Genomic DNA, 22,053 nt, shown 5'->3' with positions numbered 1-22,053 from the left:
AGTTTGCTGAGTTATCCCTGGGGATAGGGGATTAAGAGTACTTCCCACGTATTCCCTGCGTGTCGTAGAAGGCGACTAAAAGGGGAGGGAGCGGGGGGCTGGAAATCCTCCCCTCTCGGTTTTTTTTTAATTTTCCAAAAGAAGGAACAGAGAATTGGGCCAGGTGAGGGTATTCCCTCAAAGGCCCAGTCCTCTGTTCTTAACGCTACCTCGCTAATGCGGGAAATGGCGAATAGTTTAAAAGAAAAAGAAAAGAAGTTTGCTGAGTATACCTGGTAAGGTGTATGGGAGGGTACTGACTAAGAGGGTGAAGGCATGAACATACCATTAGATTGTGAGGAGCAGTGTGGTTTCAGAAAAGGGAGAGGATGTATGGATCAGGTGTATGCTATGAGGAATATTTGAAAGAAATACTTAGAAAAACAGATGGATTTGTATGTGGCATTTATGAATATGGAAAAGGCATATGACAGGGTTGGCAGAGATGCTTTGTGGAAGGTCTTAAGAATTCATGGTGTGGCAGGTAAGATGCTAGAAAAAGCGAGAAAGTGAGAAGTTTTTATCAGAGTGTCAGGCATGTGAACAAGAAGAGATGAGAGTGAATAGTTCCCAGTAAAGGTCTGTCTGCAAAAGGGGTGTGTGATATCACCACGGTTGTTAATTTGTTTATGGATGGGGTGGAAAGTGAAGTAATCACAGGAGTCTTGGAAAGAAGGGCAAGTATTCCGTTTCATGGGGATGAGAAAGCCTGGAGAGTGAGTCTGTTGTTGTTCACCAATGATACAGCACTGGTGGCTGATTCAACTAAGAAAGAGCACAAGTTAGTGGCTAAGTTTGGAAGAGTCTGTGAAAGGCAAAAGTTGAGAGTAATTGTGAATAAAAGCAGTTATTAGGTTCAGTAGAGTTGAGGGACAAGTTAGTTGCAGTGTACTAGAGTTGAGGGAGAAGTTACTTGCAATGTAAGTTTGAATGGAGAAATATTGGAGGAAGTGAAGTGTTTTATATATCTGGGAGTGGACTTAGCAGCGAATGGAACCATGGAAGTGGAGGTGGTCACAGGGTGAGTGAGGGGCGAAGGTCCTGAGAGCGATGAACAATGTGTGGAAGGAAAGAACGCTATCTCGGAGAGCAAAAATGGGTATGTTTGAAGGAATAGTAGTTCCAATAATGTTATATGGTTGTGAGACATGGGATACAGATAGGATTGTACGGAGGAAGGTGGTTGTGTTAGAAATGAAATGTTTGAGGACAATATGTGGTGTGAGGTGGTTTGATCGAGTAAGTAATGAAAGGGTACGAGAGATGTGTGGAAATAAAAAGAGTGTAGTTGAAAGAGCAGAAGAGAGTGTGTTAAAATGGTTTGGACATATGGAGAGAAAAAGTGAGGAAAGATTGACAAAGACGATATGTCAGAGGTGAAGGGATGGCGATGGGAATGGATGAAGGCAGCAAGTATGGATATGTACATGTGTATATATGTATATGCCTATGTATGTATATGTATGCATACATTGAAATGTATATGTATGTATATGTGCGTGTGGGAGCGTTTATGTATATACAAGTGAAAGTGGGTGGGTTGGGCCATTCCTCGTCTGTAACCTTGCACTACTTCGCTAACGCAAGAGAAGGGGCTTAAGTACAACAAATATATATTAAATGAAATGAATATGTGCATATAAGTGGATGGGCCATTCTTCATCTGTTTCCTGGTGCTACCTTTCTGATGCGGGAAACAGTGATTAAGTATAATAAAAAGAATAAAATAAAAAACAGCAAATATGATAAGTACCAATTGCTAGGGGATGTGAGGTATGGTTTTCAGGAGCTTTGTTGATCTATAAAAGTTTTGAGTAATCTTAAATTACTTAACCCCATATTTTCCCTGATCTTCATAGCCTTCCCTAGATCTAAATTTTTTCTCCATAACATATCCTACCACCTAAACAGCTATTCTGTCAGACTGCATACTTATTTAGGTGGTAGGGCTAAACTGATACATCAAAATATGTTTCAAACTTTTACAGTGATAAGCACAAAGTTCTTCATTAATCAAATCTAGTGTTATTGACTAAAATATTTGAGATATGTACAAGAAATCCTTTAAGTTGTACCAGTGTCCTATGTTTATAAAATAGTACAAAAAGTGAGAATGAATGTGACAAAATATTCACTTATATCAATGCAAAACATCATAGTAGTACAAGTAAAATCTATGATAACTAACTTACTCTGGCACAGCATCTCGTTCTTCCTCAGTGTGTCGTGTTCCTAGATGTTTCTGCAAGTTGTATTTCACTTGGTACTCACACCCACACAGGTGGCAGTAATAAACACTGTGTGCTTCCCCTGCATTATTCAACACAATCTTCAGGCTTGGAGCTGGCGTTTTGATTGGGTTAACCAAACTAATTGCACTGTGTTAATAAGAAAACACTCATGACTTGGTCTATTTCATATTCTGTTAATTACTATATACTTTCAAATTCACCAAAATTTCACTGATACATTAATTCTTTTAGAATAAAAACAGTAAACTAGTATTCCCAAATTCAGTTTTCCATTAGTTCCTCTAAACGCACTTCAAAGTTCACTGACAGTTCTTACAATTAAAGTAGGATAAACAATACAAAATCTTCCCCATATACTACAAAACTTATATGGATCTGCATTCACTTCACAAAAACTCATTGATTTACATACTCAAATATTTTGTATTTTTCTTTCTCATATTTCATCAAACACCTTAACACACATCCCTCTCATTCAAGATGCCTTCCTTGTTACTCTTTATTAATTCATGCTTGTCATAATGCCAAAAATATGGTTAACAATCCTCACTTTCAGGTCAATAACTCACTTGTCAGTCTCATACGTATGCATTTATCAGGGCTGCTTTCCTACTTGCATTCTTCTTGCACTATTTCCTTTTTCTTTTGACAAAATACAGATCAAAGCATCTTTTCAAATTCTTATACAATGTATACATCACATCTGCAGTGTAGGAAAACATTTCCTATATCAATGGCAAGATTACATAAACATTAGTTCTGATGCATGAAAACCAACTTCTCTACTTGAAACATAGCCCTGTGAGCATTTGTAACCTCAAACACTAAAGTTCAGTTTGGGTTCTAATGGGACTAACAAGCATAAAAGCCATCAATGAAAAACAAGGATCACTAACATGGTTCCACAGCTTCTTGACCAAAGTTGAATTGCTCACTAACTAAAATAAAGGGTAAGGTTTCATCTGAGCCAGAACTAAAACATAAACCCAAGCAAGAGCTGAGTTTAGAAAGTAAACTAAGATTTCGTTATGACTCTGCTGCACATAGATACAAAAACGAAGAGAACTGAAGTTCTGCACACAACAAACAATCAGAGCTCTTTTGAAATTCTAAGTTAACATATCCAGGCACCTGTTACTCTTGTCCAACATGAACTAGAAGTCTGCATACCAATTATAACATAGTTCAACTAATATTCCTTTCAGGGGCTAAGTTTCTGTATAGTGTCAGTGCCTTCCCCAACAATGGCATGGGGCTACAAGACAATCTTGGCACCAATGTAAGTTGGGAATACAACAGAAATAGTACATGAAACAACCATGATTAGTGGAAAGTCATTTGGTCAACCATTTCAGCGAGGAGCATACCTCTCAACCAAGAGAATTGGCATTCCTACATTTCAAGAAAAGTTTCTCAACCATCCCAGCTAGAAGTAAAACTGTCAACCATCTGAACTAGTATTCCTACATTTTAAGAAGAGCCTAAAAAATGTATCCATATATGCATAATGTTTAAAATATGCCTTCAGCAAGGTCACCAGTTCCAAGGTCTCTACACAAAGTACCTCCACTACAGTAATAAACATCTTGTAATGTTAAAAAAATCAATAATATGCAATATATTTTCATTATTTTTCTGAAAAAACACCAAAAAAATGTAGATTCAACAGCTGAACTGATCCATTACCCACAACAAAGGTCTATGACCACAGCCACACTGAAAAAGCCCAAGAGCCTACGTAACTAAAACTTACGAAATTCAAACACACAAGAACTCAAGAGATGCATTAACAAAATTAAAAAAAATATAAAAAAATGTAAAATTATAACTATACAAAGTAGTGTAATCAACTCCACTATTAAAATGAACTCACAATCACCTGGCTAACCTAACTGAGCAGACACAATAACGTTTAACACAAAGCACTAAAGAAACAGCAGAGTACTAACAAACCATCTCAGGAAATAAAAGACAAGAATAGTACTGAGAAAGGACATCTTTGAAGACCAGAAATTACGATCACGAGGTGGAAACATCACTGAGGAAATGTAAGCATGTGAGTGATTAGGGTTAGAGGCCAAAAGGTATCAACCCATCACAATGGCAATAAAGTCAATGGCTTACATTCCTTCATTGTTGATGAGCATCTAAGAACATAAATTTGCTTGCCTCAAAGATACCATGATGGCCAAGAGGGGTGAATCCTGATGTATAAACCTTAGTTTGCTGTTAAATGGTGTTTGAACTCCCTTGCAAGCAAGTGCTTTTTCTAATGCTCATAGGGCACTGTCCAGAGGGAAGGAATAAACTGTAAACCTAATCAAGATTACAATTACCCATTCTTCTCTTATAATGTAATAACCTACACATTTAATGCTTCAACAAGTGAAAGCTACTACCTTTTTCAATGAAATCTATATCAGAACTATAAGAATTACAGTAACTGTAAAAAAATCTTCATACCCTTTATGTGCAGAGTCCATGTGGAACTTTCTGGCCCTTTGGTTGTAGAATGCAACTCCACAGGAGAGGCATGGGAATAACTGCTTTGGCGCCATGCCTGGATGAGTTAGCAGATGTTTGTCACGGTTTAACTGCAATACCACCAAGTAACAAATATAAGATAATCAGAGAACATGCTTTAAAGTATATGATTCTTCCTTCTGTGTTTTAACAATACATAAATCATAAGAGATGTGTGGAAATAAAAAGAGCGTGGTTGAGAGAGCAGAAGAGGGTGTTTTGAAATGGTTTGGGCACATGGAGAGAATGAGTGAGGAAAGATTGACCAAGAGGATATATGTGTCGGAGGTGGAGGGAACGAGGAGAAGTGGGAGACCAAATTGGAGATGGAAAGATGGAGTGAAAAAGATTTTGAGTGATCGGGGCTTGAACATGCAGGAGAGTGAAAGGCGTGCAAGGAACAGAGTGAATTGGATCGATGTGGTATACTGGGGTAAACGTGCTGTCAGTGGATTGAATCAGGGCATGTGAGGCGTCTGGGGTAAACCATGGAAAGTTGTGTGGGGCCTGAATGTGGAACGGGAGCTGTGGTTTCGGGCATTATTGCATGACAGCTAGAGACTGAGTGTGAACGAATGGGGCCTTTGTTGTCTTTTCCTAGCGCAACCTCACACACACGAGGGGGGAGGGGGAAGTTATTCCATGTGTGGCAAGGTGGCGATGGGAATGAATAAAGGCAGACAGTGTGAATTGTGTGCATGTGTATATATGTAGGTATCTGTGTGTGTATATACATGTGTACATTGAGATGTATGGGTATGTATATTTGCGTGTGTGGACATGTATGTATATACATGTGTATGCGGGTGGGTTGGGCCATTCTTTCATCTGTTTCCTTGCGCTACCTCGCTAATGCGGGAGACAGCGACAAAGCAAAATAAATATAAATAAATAATATACTCATATCTTATCCCTGGGGATAGGGGAGAGAGAATACTTCCCACGTATTCCCCGCATGTCGTTTTTTTTAATTTCCCAAAAGATGGAACAGAGAAGGGGGCCAGGTGAGGATATTCCCTCAAAGGTCCAGTCCTCTGTTCTTAATGCTACCTCGCTAACGCAGGAAATGGCGAATAGTATGAAAGAAAGATATATTTATATCTATTTATTATACTTGGTTCTCAGTGAATGTTGGTTTGCAGCAGGGGTGTGTGATGTCTCCATGGTTGTTTAATTTGTTTATGGATGGGGTTGTTAGGGAGGTGAATGCAAGAGTTTTGGAAAGAGGGGCAAGTATGCAGTCTGTTGTGGATGAGAGAGCTTGGGAAGTGAGTCAGTTGTTGTTCGCTGATGATACAGCGCTGGTGGCTGATTCGTGTGAGAAACTGCAGATGCTGGTGACTGAGTTTGGTAAAGTGTGTGAAAGAAGAAAGCTGAGAGTAAATGTGAATAAGAGCAAGGTTATTAGGTACAGTAGGATTAAGGGATAAGTCAATTGGGAGGTAAGTCTGAATGGAGAAAAACTGGAGGAAGTGAAGTGTTTTAAATATCTGGGAGTGGATTTGGCTGCGGATGGAACCATGGAAGCGGAAGTGAATCATAGGGTGGGGGAGGGGGGCGAAAGTTCCGGAAGCATTGAAGAATGTGTGGAAGTCGAGAACATTATCTTGGAAAGCAAAAATGGGTATGTTTGAAGGAATAGTGGTTCCAACAATGTTATATGGTTGAGAGGCGTGGGCTATAGATAGAGTTGTGCGCAGGAGGGTGGATGTGCTGGAAATGAGATGTTTGAGGACAATATGTGGTGTGAGGTGGTTTGATCGAGTAAGTAATAATAGGGTAAGAGAGATGTGTGGTAATAAAAAGAGTGTGGTTGAGAGAGCAGACGAGGGTGTTTTGAAATGGTTCGGTCACATGGAGAGAATAAGTGAGGAAAGATTGACCAAGAGGATATATGTGTCAGAGGTGGAAAGAACGAGAAGTGGGAGACCAAATTGGAGGTGGAAAGAGGGAGTGAATAAGATTTTGAGTGATCGGGGACTGAACATGCAGGAGGGTGAAAGGCGTGCAAGGAATAGAGTGGATTGGAACGATGTGGTATACCGGGGTTGACGTGCTGTCAATGGATTGAACCAGGGCAAGTGAAGCGTCTGGGGTAAACCATGGAAGGTTCTGTGGGGCCTGGATGTGGAAAGGGAGCTGTGGTTTTGGTGCATTATGCATGACAGCTAGAGAATGAGTGTGAACGAATGTAGCCTTTGTTGTCTTTTCCTAGTGTTACCTTGCGCACATGCAGGGGGAGGGGGTTTTCATTTCATGTGTGGCAGGGTGGCGATGGGAATGAATAAGGGCAGACAGTATGAATTATGTACTTGTGTATATATGTATATGTCTGCATGTGTATATATATGTATATGCTGAGATGTGTAGGTATGTATATGTGCGTGTGTGGACGTGTGTGTATATACATGTGTATGTGGGTGGGTTGTGCCTTCCTTTCGTCTGTTACCTTGCACTACCTCGCTAACGCGGGAGACAGCAACAAAGTATAATAAATACCCTATCCTAAGCCCCATAGCCAAATACCTAATTTATCAACATACCCCTTGAGGATGATGAACAGCTGGGTTGATCGTGGACCAACTGTGCAAACAGGATTCAAACTTATGCACTCAAACCATGCCGGCATGTGAATGTGTCACAATCAGCAATGCTAACCACTCCACCACAGAGGCTGGTAGACCATGCTACTTAAACCACTTGAAAAACTGTTCAATATGTCACTGGAGAGAGGCAAAGAGACAAAGGAATGGAAAGGGGCAAATGTCATCCCCACATACAAGAAAGTGACCAGGAACAGGTGGTGAACCACAAACCAATCTCACTTATGAGTATGATTTGTAGAGTTCTGAAAAAAAATTATTAGAAAGCATGTGGATGACTTTCTACAAAAGAGAAATTACCTAAGTGAGATACAGCTTGGTTTTGATGAAAGCAGCTCATGTGTAAAGCACCTCAAGGATTTCTACAAGAAAGTGAGCTTTGTCTAAGCCAAAAGAAAAGGCTCTGTAGACTCTTTGTATCTGAGCTACCAGAAAGCATTTGAAACTTGCACATGAGAGGCTGACTGAGAAACTTGATCAAGTAAGACTAAATGGGAAACTTCTTAAATGGACAGATTATTATCTCAGTGGAAAGGAACAAAGGGCATGTCAGAAGAGCCTTCTCCAAATAGGTTGAGGTGACCAGTGGGGTACCACAGGTTTCTGTTCTGGGACCTTTATTCTTATTGATCTGTGTACTGTAAATGACTTGCCTGAAGGTATAGGTTCTAGCCTGAATGAGTCCATAAATGATGCAAAGGTCATGAGGAAGGTGAAAAGTGAGGATTACATCAGTTTACAAGGGGACCTAAAGAGACTCTAAACGTGCTCTGATACATGAACGATGGAATTTAACCCAAAAAAAATTTAAAATAATGAGGATGTGAGAAAGCAAAAGCAGGCTTCAATAAAATCATCATCTTGCAGGAAGTAAGCTTCAGGATTCTGTGTGAAACAAACTTGGGAGTTGACATTATCCTGTTCCTAAAGTCCCATACGAGAAGAACGGTCAAGGAGACAAACTGTCTGCTGGCAAATATTAGAACAGCAAGCTCTTCATATCTTACAGAAAGCCATAACTAGAGTATGCACCCCAAGTTTAATCACTAAACCTAAAGAAGCACAAATAGCTAAAAAAAAAAAAAGGGGGGGGGGGGGGTTGCAAGGAAGGGCAACAGAGATGGTACCAGAATCAAGACATCTGAGTTAAGGGAAAGGCCAGAGGCTTAAGAAGAGAGAGGGGTGACCGATCACAACTTTAAAGTCTTCAAAACAGATTGATGACATTGAGAGTGAACAGATCTTCAAGAGATATAGGGATTGAAAGAGCAGAGAAGATTACCTGAAATTAAGCAAGAATCTGTTAAAAAGATGTAAAGTACTTTTACATTAAAAGAATGGAACAGAATGACTGAGACATGGTGAATGCAGACAGCATACATAAATCTAAGAAAATGTAAGTTAGCAGAGAATGTTCTTGAGATGGGGGTTACATGAATGTAAAGCTTTTCACCATACAGTACAAACTGGCGATTACAGATAAGGACAAATAAGTAATCACATCATCAAAGAAACTCACTAACTTAACCAATTCCTCCTCTGATTCAACTAAGAGGACACCATAATTTGTTCACAACCATGGTAGCTTTCACTGTGTTACACCACAATTCAGCAAGACAGCACTATCACTCTAACTTTCATTTCATGTTACAGAGTGCCCCAGCAATGAAAAATTTAAAAACTGCGGAGATATTACACAACCTTGAAACTCCCTTGGAGTTTTGCCATCAAGGAGTTTTACTTCTTTCCATTTTATCCAATTACAAGTTACCTCCATGAACTTTAGTATCCATACTTATTTACTTTCTTACTGGCTTGTTTAACTTACAATGTCCACATAAAGCCTCGTTAACCCCCATACATTTTCCAAGGTGATGCATAGCTTAGGTTTATTGTGGGCACATACACATGATGCTATCATGGTGAAATCATCAAACATCTTTCCTCTTCCAGGCTGATACTTCATTTTGGGAATTCTACTTGTGTGCTGTATTTCTTCCATTTGAGTTTCAAGTTTGTTGGCTCTTTCCTTGCTAGGAGTTCTTGCCATGAAGCAAGAAAATGTGGGTACATCCACATTTCTAGGAGCACTAGATGCTCAGAATGCACAAACTGGCAGATGCTTCCTGTATCACCTCATTATCATCTCCCTTCATTTAGATCAAAATTGCTATGGACCCAAAATATGAACCTAAAATACTTCAGAAACCTTGTCATTTCAATGCCCAGACATCTGCAGATGGTAACCAAGGCAAAAGGAGAGATGACAAAGTAATAAAATGTATGTGTGATATTGCCTATGAAAATGTGTAGGGAGGCTGACAAAGTTTTTTGCAGACACTATATTTACTTGCTTACTTACATTAATTAGGAGTTCCTTCTATCCTTATAAGGCTCCTATAGCATTCAGGAAGCTAAACACTTACACTGGTCGGGACCACCGTGCAAAAAGTGAAGAGCAACTGAGTAGCAAGTGCTTAGTGTCTTATTTATGGTTGTTGCATCTTGGGCATGAAGGGTCTTGGGGTATGTTGAAATAGTCTTTGTAGTGTTATAGCAATGGGGGATGTCCAGACAGTGGGAGAGTGTAGCCTAGTGTGTATACCTAATGTTCTTGCCTAATGTTCCAACCTATCACTTCTACCTAAAGCTCCCAGCTTATGCTCCTACCAAGTACTTGTAACAAATGTTTCTACCCAATGTACCTGTCTAATGTTCCTGTGTACTAATTCTAAGTATCGCTCCACCCATTCTGCCAAAAGGCAGGGCAAGCACATAGCACTCACTACAGGAAAATCTAGAGTTACAGAGAATGAGTCATGTGAGTTTGAGTTAAGTGTCATCAAATGTTATATGTGACATGAGGTTGTATATCTGAGGACAGAATACCAACAGTCCACAAGTGGGTAAGGCAGAAGGAAAAGACATCTAACTGGGTCAAAAGAGAACAAACTGATAACCAATGAAGTGCTGGCTCACTTTACAGCTGTCACTAACCCTCCTAATACCTAAGCAAGTGGTATCAATAATATACCTCCCTGGTTGGAGGCTGTCTATCACCTACTACAACTATTTATATCAGCCACATAAGAAATAAAACAACCTTTCTTCATTCAGCACACAAAAAAGAAATTGAAAAAGATCTTAATCAACATATTTTGCTTGCCCATTCTCAACAATAGCAGCCCTGGTTAGAAATATCACTAAATAAAGATAATGAAGGGCAAGAAGTGTACAAAAAACTTTTCATAAAGTTACCAACCTTGATGGGGAACATCATGCCACAGTGTGGGCAGTAATGCTTGATGACTGACTCTGGATGTTTGCGAAACTTGTGAGAGATGGCCAATGATACTGTGCGGAAAACTTCCCCTGTCAAAACAGAATGACAATACATAAGAATGAGAAAAAAAAATTAATGCACCCATTTCCTGTACTTCTGAAAGAATGATGTATGTTGAGAGGGTATTGACTGAGAGGATGAAGGCATGTACAGAGCATCAAACTGGGGAAGAGTAGTGTAGTTTCAGAAGTGATAGAGGATGTGTGGATCAGGTGTTTGCTTTGAAGAATGTTTGTGAGAAATACTTAGAAAAACAAATGGATTTGCATGAAGCATCTATGGATCTGAGAAAGCATATGACAGAGTTGACAGAGATGCTCTGTGGAAGAGTATATGGTGTGATAGATAAGTTGCTTCATCTGCCATGGTTTACCAAGTGACAGTACATCACCACCATATAGCACAGCAATCTAAGTAACTGTCAAATATCCACTTCTCACCCTCCTGGACATCCTTCACTCAATCCTTCACCTTCTTGGTCTCATTTTCCCCATGCCCTATCTACTTCTGACACATATATCCTTTTAGTTAGTTTTTCTTTATTCATCCTCTACATGTGCCTACTCTCAAACTGACTGCACTTGCTACAATATCTCTTTCTAATAAATTAATTCATTGCATAATTAATCCATCTCACACAACATATTGCCCTCAAGCATTTAATTTCCAGCATCTACCCTCAACCTCTTCCTTGCATTTAAGGTAAAACACAAATCAAAGATGGTGTTCCTTTGTAATAATACTCAGTAACATCTCCAAAACTGAGGCCATCAACATTAATTCCTGCTCAATTTCCTTAGTTGTCACCAATATCTTCCTCTTCACACCTATGGTGTCTTGGAAAAAATGAGAAGAAACTTTCAATTAGGAGTGCCAGAGTTAAGGGGATGCCCGTCAGGGTTATAGGGATACCTGTTAGGGTTGAAGAGAGACCCATCAGGGTTAAAAGAATGCAACTTTTAAACTTCAAGTCACTGTAAATCATCTGAGTGTCTTTTTCTATGAAGCAGAATTATTAACCATTCAGTACTTGCAACAAGATATAATTTTCTTGACTTCCAGAACGCATTCGACAAAGTCCCCCCAAGTTAAACTGAAGCAAAAAGTCTAGGCCTTGGGGATTACTGGTTGCACAGGAAACTGGATATAAGCCTGATAACATAATAGGAAGCAGAGAGTCATAATAAACGGGGAATCATCACCATGGTCACATGTTACTAGCAGAATCCCCAAGGGATCCGTACAAAAGAATCTGATTATGAAGTAATGGGCCACAAAATAAAGGACATCCCTGGTGGAAGAGATCTAGAACTCACTGTCTCCAGTAACTTTAAATTCTCCCAGCACTGCAATGAAGCTACAAACAAAGAAAATAAGATGTTAGGATTTATAAAGAGAAACTTTATATACAAAAGCTAGAATGTGATATTGCCATTATACCAAAGTCTAGTTTGACCACACCTCAAATGAGTGGTACAATTTTGGGCCCACCACTTAAGTAGGGACATTCTTAAATTGGAAGCAGAGCAGCAAAAAGCCTCTACATTGAGTTCCTCCTTGCATAACAAACCATACGGAGAGAATGTGCAAGAATTAAACTTGTTCTCCCTATGAAAGATGCACTTCCTGGAATTTCTTTAGAGTGACACCAATATTACTGACCAGAAATGGATTAAATCTTAGAGATCACCGAGTTAATCAGGACTGAATGAAATATTTCTTTACCAACGACATTATCAAAGCATGAAATAGGCTCCCAGAAAATGTTTTTAGAACAACACCCTTAATACCATCAAAATTTGGCTTAATCATCACATGTCAATCTCCAGTGTTGAATAATTCATTTAATCCTTCAACATAACGCAGAAGTACATCATGCTACCTTCTCAACAACTGATCTCTCCCTGACCATGCTACAGTAACATACCAACATCAATGAACCCATGTCATCTGCTTTGAGAGAGTAAATAAGCTCCCGCCCCCTTTACCTGCCTTCTATGGCAAGCTGGAATACAGAAGGAAAATTCTTTCTATCCTACCTCTGGGATAATGGAAATGGAAACGAAAATAAACAACAGAATTATCAATCCCTAAACGCTTTACTAAGTTTTCCTTTACAATCTTCAAAATTCAAATTTTTTGTTTAAAAATCATTTAACTTTACAACTTCAAAGTTATTCATAGGACAATGATAAGTCACTTCTGAAGTATATTTCATCTACTATTTTCATTCCAATAATGTCAGAATATTGTAGATTTTTCATCAAAACATGCTAAAAAGTTCAGCAGTAGGGTATGAATCTCAAAAATTATATTCTTTATTTTACCTACATTAAAAAATCATTACCATTTATCATCATGTTTAATCCTACATAATAAGTCTCTCATTAGCATGGCTGGAAGAAGACTGACTGTGGGGAGAAATTATCATGCAATACCACCTCAGGCAATACTCAGGCAGGCATGCATGATGTGTATAATTCGAGTGAAACTCGAATTATACACATCAATCCAGAAGTGTCAATTAGCTCGTACTCATATCTGTCTAGTGGCATTAAGGGTTTAAACCTAATGCAAACTTCAATATATTATACCCTAAAGTAAAAGATAAAAAATGTACTATCAAAATGCAAAACAGTAGTGTATGCATGCACATCACTCTATCCAGGCTACCGAAATGAAAGCTCTAGGCCTAGTAAGAGAAGTTACAAGAATGGATAAGATGAGAGACACTAAGGTAAAACAGGCTTTACATATTACATCTGCACTGGAAATAAATGATAAGAACAACCTAAGACAGTATGACCACATACAAAGAATGGAAGACATGAGATACAGGAGTATTTGAAATGGACCCCTGGAGGAAGAGAACCTGCAGTTTCACTTAGAAAGAGATGGATTAAGGACATCAAAAGCTTACTCAAAAGAAGATTGAAGACACTTGAAAAATTTGAAGAAAACAGAGAGTGCACGAATAGGAACATGTCAAGAAGACTGATTGGGAGGCCAGCGACTGACAGACATTGTCTACCTGGTATCTGGTGAGAAAGGGTAGGGAGAGGGAAGCAGCCCAAGGAGTTTAAGAGTCAAAGACTTAAGGAAAGACTTACAGTTCTTGGGTGCGCTAATGCTAATGGTATATACAAGTTAAAATCATCATGCATGATAAAGCCAGAAACGTAAGATTTTCAAAGGGACCAAGGGTTTTACAGTGCCACTGATATGTAAGGCCAATAAACATGCATTGATTACATTTGCTCTATGCTTTGACAGGTTTGAGAATTACTTTGTGCTTTAGACCAGGGAACATTGTCAGATGGTTGGTCTTTAATGAATACTAAGATTTTCCTAGTGTTGGACAGTTACTCAGCACATCTTTAGCAGAACTCCTTGTAAATGACAATGTTTTTGGTGTTTATGTTCCCCTTTAAATGCACCTCTCTTACACAGCCCATGGACCAAAGAATTCTACTTGCTTTTAACTGTCAGTTGAAGAGTAGATCATGAAGAAAATACTAAATGCTTCCAACAGTGGCAAGGGGGTTCAAGGTCTTCAAAATAAATTCATCATGAGTGTTATTTACTGTGTGGCTAGAGCATGGAACAAGGTTTTTTTTTTGTTTTTTTTTGTTTTTGTTTTTTGCCGCTGTCTCCCGCGTTTGCGAGGTAGAGCAAGGAAACAGACGAAAGAATTGGCCCAACCCACCCCCATACACATGTATATACATACGTCCACACATGCAAATATACATACCTACACAGCTTTCCATGGTTTACCCCAGACGCTTCACATGCCCTGATTCAATCAACTGACAGCACGTCAACCCCGGTATACCACATCGATCCAATTCACTCTATTCCTTGCCCTCCTTTCACCCTCCAGCATGTTCAGGCCCCGATCACACGAAATCTTTTTCACTCCATCTTTCCACCTCAATTTGGTCTCCCACTTCTCCTCGTTCCCTCCACCTCTGACACATACATCCTCTTGGTCAATCTTTCCTCACTCATTCTCTCCATGTGCCCAAACTATTTCAAAACACTCTCTTCTGCTCTCTCAACCACGCTCTTTTTATTTCCACACATCTCTCTTACCCTTACGTTACTTACTCGATCAAACCACCTCACACCACACATTGTCCTCAAACATCTCATTTCCAGCACATCCATCCTCCTGCGCACAACTCTATCCATAGCCCACGCCTCGCACCCATAAAACATTGTTGGAACCACTATTCCTTCAAACATACCCATTTTTGCTTTCCGAGATAATGTTCTCGACTTCCACACATTCTTCAAGGCTCCCAGGATTTTCGCCCCCTCCCCCACCCTATGATCCACTTCCGCTTCCATGGTTCCATCCGCTGCCAGATCCACTCCCAGATATCTAAAACACTTTACTTCCTCCAGTTTTTCTCCATTCAAACTTACCTCCCAATTGACTTGACCCTCAACCCTACTGTACCTAATAGCCTTCCTCTTATTCACATTTACTCTTAACTTTCTTCTTTCACACACTTTACCAAACTCAGTCACCAGCTTCTGCAGTTTCTCACATGAATCAGCCACCAGCGCTGTATCATCAGCGAACAACAACTGACTCACTTCCCAAGCTCTCTCATCCCCAACAGACTTCATACTTGCCCCTCTTTCCAAAACTCTTGCATTTACCTCCCTAACAACCCCATCCATAAACAAATTAAACAACCATGGAGACATCACACACCCCTGCCGCAAACCTACATTCACTGAGAACCAATCACTTTCCTCTCTTCCTACACGTACACATGCCTTACATCCTCGATAAAAACTTTTCACTGCTTCTAACAACTTGCCTCCCACACCATATATTCTTAATACCTTCCACAGAGCATCTCTATCAACTCTATCATATGCCTTCTCCAGATCCATAAATGCTACATACAAATCCATTTGCTTTTCTAAGTATTTCTCACATACATTCTTCAAAGCAAACACCTGATCCACACATCCTCTACCACTTCTGAAACCACACTGCTCTTCCCCAATCTGATGCTCTGTACATGCCTTCACCCTCTCAATCAATACCCTCCCATATAATTTACCAGGAATACTCAACAAACTTATACCTCTGTAATTTGAGCACTCACTCTTATCCCCTTTGCCTTTGTACAATGGCACTATGCACGCATTCCGCCAATCCTCAGGCACCTCACCATGAGTCATACATACATTAAATAACCTTACCAACCAGTCAGTAATACAGTCACCCCCTTTTTTAATAAATTCCACTGCAATACCATCCAAACCTGCTGCCTTGCCAGCTTTCATCTTCCGCAAAGCTTTTACTACCTCTTCTCTGTTTACCAAATCATTTTCCCTAACCCTCTCACTTTGCACACCACCTCGACCAAAACACCCTATATCTGCCACTCTATCATCAAACACATTCAACAAACCTTCAAAATACTCACTCCATCTCCTTCTCACATCACCACTACTTGTTATCACCTCCCCATTTGCGCCCTTCACTGAAGTTCCCATTTGCTCCCTTGTCTTACGCACTTTATTTACCTCCTTCCAGAACATCTTTTTATTCTCCCTAAAATTTAATGATACTCTCTCACCCCAACTCTCATTTGCCCTCTTTTTCACCTCTTGCACCTTTCTCTTGACCTCCTGTCTCTTTCTTTTATACATCTCCCACTCAATTGCATCTTTTCCCTGCAAAAATCGTCCAAATGCCTCTCTCTTCTCTTTCACTAATAATCTTACTTCTTCATCTCACCACTCACTACTCTTTCTAATCAACCCACCTCCCACGCTTCTCATGCCACAAGCATCTTTTGTGCAATCCATCACTGATTCCCTAAATACATCCCATTCCTCCCCCACTCCCCTTACTTCCATTGTTCTCACCTTTTTCCATTCTGTACTCACTCTCTCCTGGTACTTCCTCACACAAGTCTCCTTCCCAAGCTCACTTACTCTCACCACCCTCTTCACCCCAACATTCACTCTTCTTTTCTGAAAACCCATACAAATCTTCACCTTAGCCTCCACAAGATAATGATCAGACATCCCTCCAGTTGCACCTCTCAGCACATTAACATCCAAAAGTCTCTCTTTCGCGCGCCTCTCAATTAACATGTAATCCAATAACGCTCTCTGGCCATCTCTCCTACTTACATACGTATACTTATGTATATCTCGCTTTTTAAACCAGGTATTCCCAATCACCAGTCCTTTTTCAGCACATAAATCTACAAGCTCTTCACCATTTCCATTTACAACACTGAACACCCCATGTATACCAATTATTCCCTCAACTGCCACATTACTCACCTTTGCATTCAAATCACCCATCACTATAACCCGGTCTCGTGCATCAAAACCACTAACACACTCATTCAGCTGCTCCCAAAACACTTGCCTCTCATGATCTTTCTTCTCATGCCCAGGTGCATATGCATCAATAATCACCCATCTCTCTCCATCAACTTTCAGTTTTACCCATAATAATCGAGAATTTACTTTCTTACATTCTATCACATACTCCCACAACTCCTGTTTCAGGAGTACTGCTACTCCTTCCCTTGCTCTTGTCCTCTCACTAACCCTGACTTTACTCCCAAGACATTCCCAAACCACTCTTCCCCTTTACCCTTGAGCTTCATTTCACTCAGAGCCAAAACATCCAGGTTCCTTTCCTCAAACATACTACCTATGGAACAAGGTATCTAAAGATATTTTAGTAAACTCTTGGCATAACTTATGACCTTCCAAGATGTTTCTTGACGATAAAAAAATCTGACTTCAATGCATTTCATGTTTCCCATGAAAAACAAATTGTGTAAGATCTGCAACATACAGTATACCTGAGGTTTTTCATGCAATGAGGTAAATGGATTAAATGAAAAACATGTTGAAAAATGTGTGAATGTACACAGTGATGTTCCCTTGGTGAACCAACTTACAGGTAATGAAATGGCACAAATGTTGCTCAATCCAAACCAAGGAAAAATGAATGAGAGTGATCATAAAAATAATTAACAGAAGACATGAGACTTCAATTAATTGGTGTACCAGCCTTTACTGAACAACTAATAAAAGGTCTGGAACAAAACAAATTCTATAAACGAACTACATATACATGTAACAGAGAAATGCAAAATCACCTGAAATTATTGAAAATGCCACACATCAAGAAGTTATAAATCACGATGAAAATCTTCCATAGCTTAAACATTTAACTTTCAAAGAAACTGATTCATCCACCTCTGCTCGATGCTTCATCATCCTCAAATAAAAAGAAATTAAAGATTTATCCTACAACCCCTGCTTTGGAAAAGAGATAGAGAAATAATAATCAGTAAACAAAAAACAGCCATCACATCCTTTTTTCCATGGTTCATATTTACATCATCTGTACCTGTCCAACAAAATGGCCCAAAAGAGAATATTCCAAAATCGAGCATGATCCTTAGCATATTGGATTTAGAGTCATCTTCCTGGCTTGATAAAATTGCATATACACAAAAATTACAAAGTGAGTGTTACTTACCACATACATCACATACAGCATTGTCTCCCTTCTTGCCACTGGTGGTACTGCTATTACCTCTGTCAGTTACTTCTGAAGATTTTTTATCATCCTTCATGTCAAGATTTTCTTGTGCAATTTGTTGAACCTTTGGCTGACCTTTGATGTCAATCTCACCATTAGCATGACGCCTGGAAAAGAATATGGTAATTATTAGTCTGAAATAATCGGAAAATTCTTCTGGGCCTAACACCAAGTTTGAGGATAACGATACTTGAACGACTTGTCTAGAAACTGTTCTGGACTACAAGTTATAAATACAGACCATAAGTGTAGATTTTGAAGATGCAAAGACATTTTGTTACTGTATGCAACCTAGGTGTTCATTCATAGACTGAACATCTATACTGCATGGCAACCCGCAAAGGCCTATGACATCATGGCACATAAGAAAAGAGATGACCAATCATCATCCTTCCCATTTACAAACCAACTGCTGGCATTTGTATTTGGGGCTTTTTACAGTCCAGAAAAAAAGGGGGAAGTACAGTAAATGGATGGTCACAGGGCTCTGCTAACAATAGAGGAATGTTCTTCATTCAACCTAAACCTAAATTTTCACCGACATACAAAGCACTACACCCATATGAAGGAGAAACTTAAAAGTAAAACCAAACAAAATTAAAGAAAGGGTCTATCATTAGATATAGTAAATGTTCTGGACCATCCATGAGGGCAGCATACTTAAAGCTATAAAAAAAGTATCATTGAACAAAAGCATTTTTTCATATGTGAAAGACCCCTTTTGCTAATGTCAAAAAGCAAGAAGTTTGTTAAAAAAACAAGGGTTAAAGCCATTATCCTCTCATCACAAGCTAGATGTAGGAGAAATGTCCAGTGTGAAAGATGAACCATGTTCCAGGTCCAAATAGAAATGTACCTTACTGATAAGGTTTCAAGCTGCCTGCAAAACCTATCAAATGTTCCCCTAGGTAACATATACTCTCCAAGGTAATTTTCTGTGAGGCTATTCCCCAAGTAACATATGTTCTTGGTAATTCCCTGTGAGACTAAGAAAGTTTTGAGAGTCCTGACAGGACATAAAGATGATGTCCCTTTTTTTTTTTCTTTTTCTTTTAAACTATTCGCCATTTCCCGCATTAGCGAGGTAGCATTAAGAACAGAGGACTGGGCCTTTTTGGGAATATCCTCACCTGGCCCCCTCTGTTCTTTCTTTTGGAAAATTAAAAAAAAAAGAGAGGGGAGGATTTCCAGCCCCCCACTCCCTCCCCTTTTAGTCGCCTTCTATGACACGCAGGGAATACGTGGGAAGTATTCTTAATCCCCTATCCCCAGGGATAAGATGTCCCTTTGGTAAACTGAATTACAATAGGTTTATTCCTATGTTAATCAATCATTATTAAGTAAGGAACTTTGGGTTTGGATAAATTTTTACCCATACAAGATTTTTTTTAAAGTTCAGTAGATTTTTTATGCCTACAAATTGCATGAACTCCACTACCTCATCTTCTTACTCCTGATGTTATATGAAATAATTTTTATAAAACAATGTTGCAGAGCCATGCTGCATATAGAATTATCAGACAGTAAAAGAAACTGGACCATCCTCAGCATCCATTTTGAATGAGAGGAGAAAACTACAGGTCTTCTTAGAACAGAGGATTTCAATAATCCACAGGGCAAATACAGTGCAGTAGTTCAGAGAAAATTTTTTAAATTTTGATAAAAGTACCAATACCATCCTGATTGAGGAGCACTAAAGTGGTGCCCAGAACCATCTTACACTCTCCATGTCAGGATTGTTGGTCTTGCTTTCTGTCTCATCAAAATGGGACTAATGACCTAGTTATATTCAATTCTAATGAATAAATCTGGATGATTTACAACAAAATAACCACCTCAAACATTTCATTTCCAGCACATCAACCCTCCTCTACACAACCCTATCTATAGCCCATGACTCGTAACCATACAGCATTGTTGACACCACTATTCATTCGAACATACCCATTTTTGCTCTCCGAGATAATGTTCTCGCTTTCCACACATTCCTCAGCACTCCCAGAACCTTCGCCCCCTCCCCTACCCTGTGACCTCACTTCCGCTTTCATGGTTCCATCCGCTGCTAAATCCACTCCCAGAAATCTAAAACATTTCTCTTCCTCCAGTTTTTCTCCATTCAAACTTACCTCCCAATTAACTTGTCCCTCAACCCTACCTTGCTTTTATTCACATTTACTCTAAACTTTCTTCTTTATAACTTTACCAAACTCAGTCACCAGATTCTGCAGGTTTTCACCTGAACCAGCCACCAGTGCTGTATCATCAGCAAACAACAACTGACTCACTTCCCAAGCCCTCTCATCCACAACAGACTGCATAATTGCCCGTCTCTCCAAAACTCTTGCATACACCTCCCTAACCATAAACAAATTAAACAACAATGGAGACATCAAGCACCCCTGCTGCAAACCGACATTCACTGGGAACCAATCACATTCCTCTCTTCCTACTAGCACACATGCCTTACATCCTTGGTAAAAACTTTTCAGTGCTTCTACCAACTTACCGCTACACGATATACTCTTAATACGTTCCATAAAGCATCTCTATCAACCCTATAATATGCCTTATCCAGATCCATACATATATATATATATATATATATATATATATATATATATATATATATATATATATATATATATATATATATATATATATTCCTTGCGCTGCCTCGCAGATGCGGGGGACGGCGACAGGGGCAAAAAGAAAATGATTCATGGTGAGATGCTTGAGGATTGGCAGAATGCTTGCATGGTGCCATTGTACAAAGGCAAAGGGGATAAAAGTCAGTGCTCAAATTACAGAGGTATAAGTTTGTTGAGTATTCCTGGTAAACTATATGGGAAGGTATTGATTGAGAGGGTGAAGGTATGTACAGAGCATCAGACTGGGGAAGAGCAGTGTGGTTTCAGAAGTGGTAGAGGATGTGTGGATCTGGTGTTTGCTTTGAAGAATGTATGTGAGAAATACTTAGAAAAGCAAATGGATTTGTATGTAGCATTTATGGATCTGGAGAAGGCATATGATGAGAGTTGATAGAGATGCTCTGTTGAAGGAAATAAGAATGTACGGTGTGGGAGGCAAGTTGTTAGAAGAAGTGAGAAGTTTTTATCGAGGATATAAGGCATGTGTACGTGTAGGAAGAGAGGAAAGTGATTGGTTCTCAGTGAATGTAGGTTTGCAGCAGGGGTGTGTGATGTCTTCATGGTTGTTTAATTTGTTTATGGATGGGGTTGTTAGGGAGGTGAATGCAAGAGTTTTGGAAAGATGGGCAAGTATGCAGTCTGTTGTGGATGAGAGAGCGTGGAAAGTGAGTCAGTTGTTGTTCGCTGATGATACAGCGCTGGTGGCTGATTCATGTGAAAAACTGCAGAAGCTGGTGACTGAGTTTGGTAAAGTGTGTGAAAGAAGAAAGTTAAGAGTAAATGCGAATAAGAGCAAGGTTACTAGGTACAGTAGGGTTGAGGGTCAAGTCAATTGGGAGGTAAGTTTGAATGGAGAAAAACTGGAGGAAGTAAAGTGTTTTAGATATCTGGGAGTGGATCTGGCAGCGGATGGAACCATGGAAGCGGAAGTGAATCATAGGGTGGGGGACGGGGCAAAAATGCTGGAAGCCTTGAAGAATGTGTGGAAGTCGAGAACATTATCTCGGAAAACAAAAATGGGTATGTTTGAAGGAATAGT

At 39.5% G+C, this 22,053-nt stretch overlaps 1 protein-coding gene across 3 annotated transcripts in view; it reads right to left on the bottom strand.

Annotated features, from left to right (window-relative positions):
• LOC139757234 (uncharacterized) overlaps positions 1 to 22,053 on the bottom strand; it is an 84,073-nt gene that overhangs the window by 48,709 nt on the left and 13,311 nt on the right. For all 3 annotated transcript variants that reach the window (XM_071677482.1, XM_071677502.1, XM_071677492.1), the window contains exons 3-6: positions 18,304 to 18,473; positions 10,680 to 10,789; positions 4,755 to 4,885; positions 2,232 to 2,417 (exon numbers count right to left, since the gene is read on the bottom strand). In XM_071677482.1, the coding sequence (XP_071533583.1) occupies positions 2,232 to 2,417; positions 4,755 to 4,885; positions 10,680 to 10,789; positions 18,304 to 18,473 (597 nt within the window). The remainder of the gene's footprint in view (positions 1 to 2,231; positions 2,418 to 4,754; positions 4,886 to 10,679; positions 10,790 to 18,303; positions 18,474 to 22,053) is intronic.

The sequence above is a fragment of the Panulirus ornatus genome, chromosome 2 (genome assembly GCF_036320965.1).
Source record: "Panulirus ornatus isolate Po-2019 chromosome 2, ASM3632096v1, whole genome shotgun sequence".
Classification (NCBI taxonomy): domain Eukaryota; kingdom Metazoa; phylum Arthropoda; class Malacostraca; order Decapoda; family Palinuridae; genus Panulirus; species Panulirus ornatus.
The sequence above is the reverse complement of the archived record's forward strand: the minus strand, read 5'-3'. Positions and strand labels throughout refer to the sequence as shown.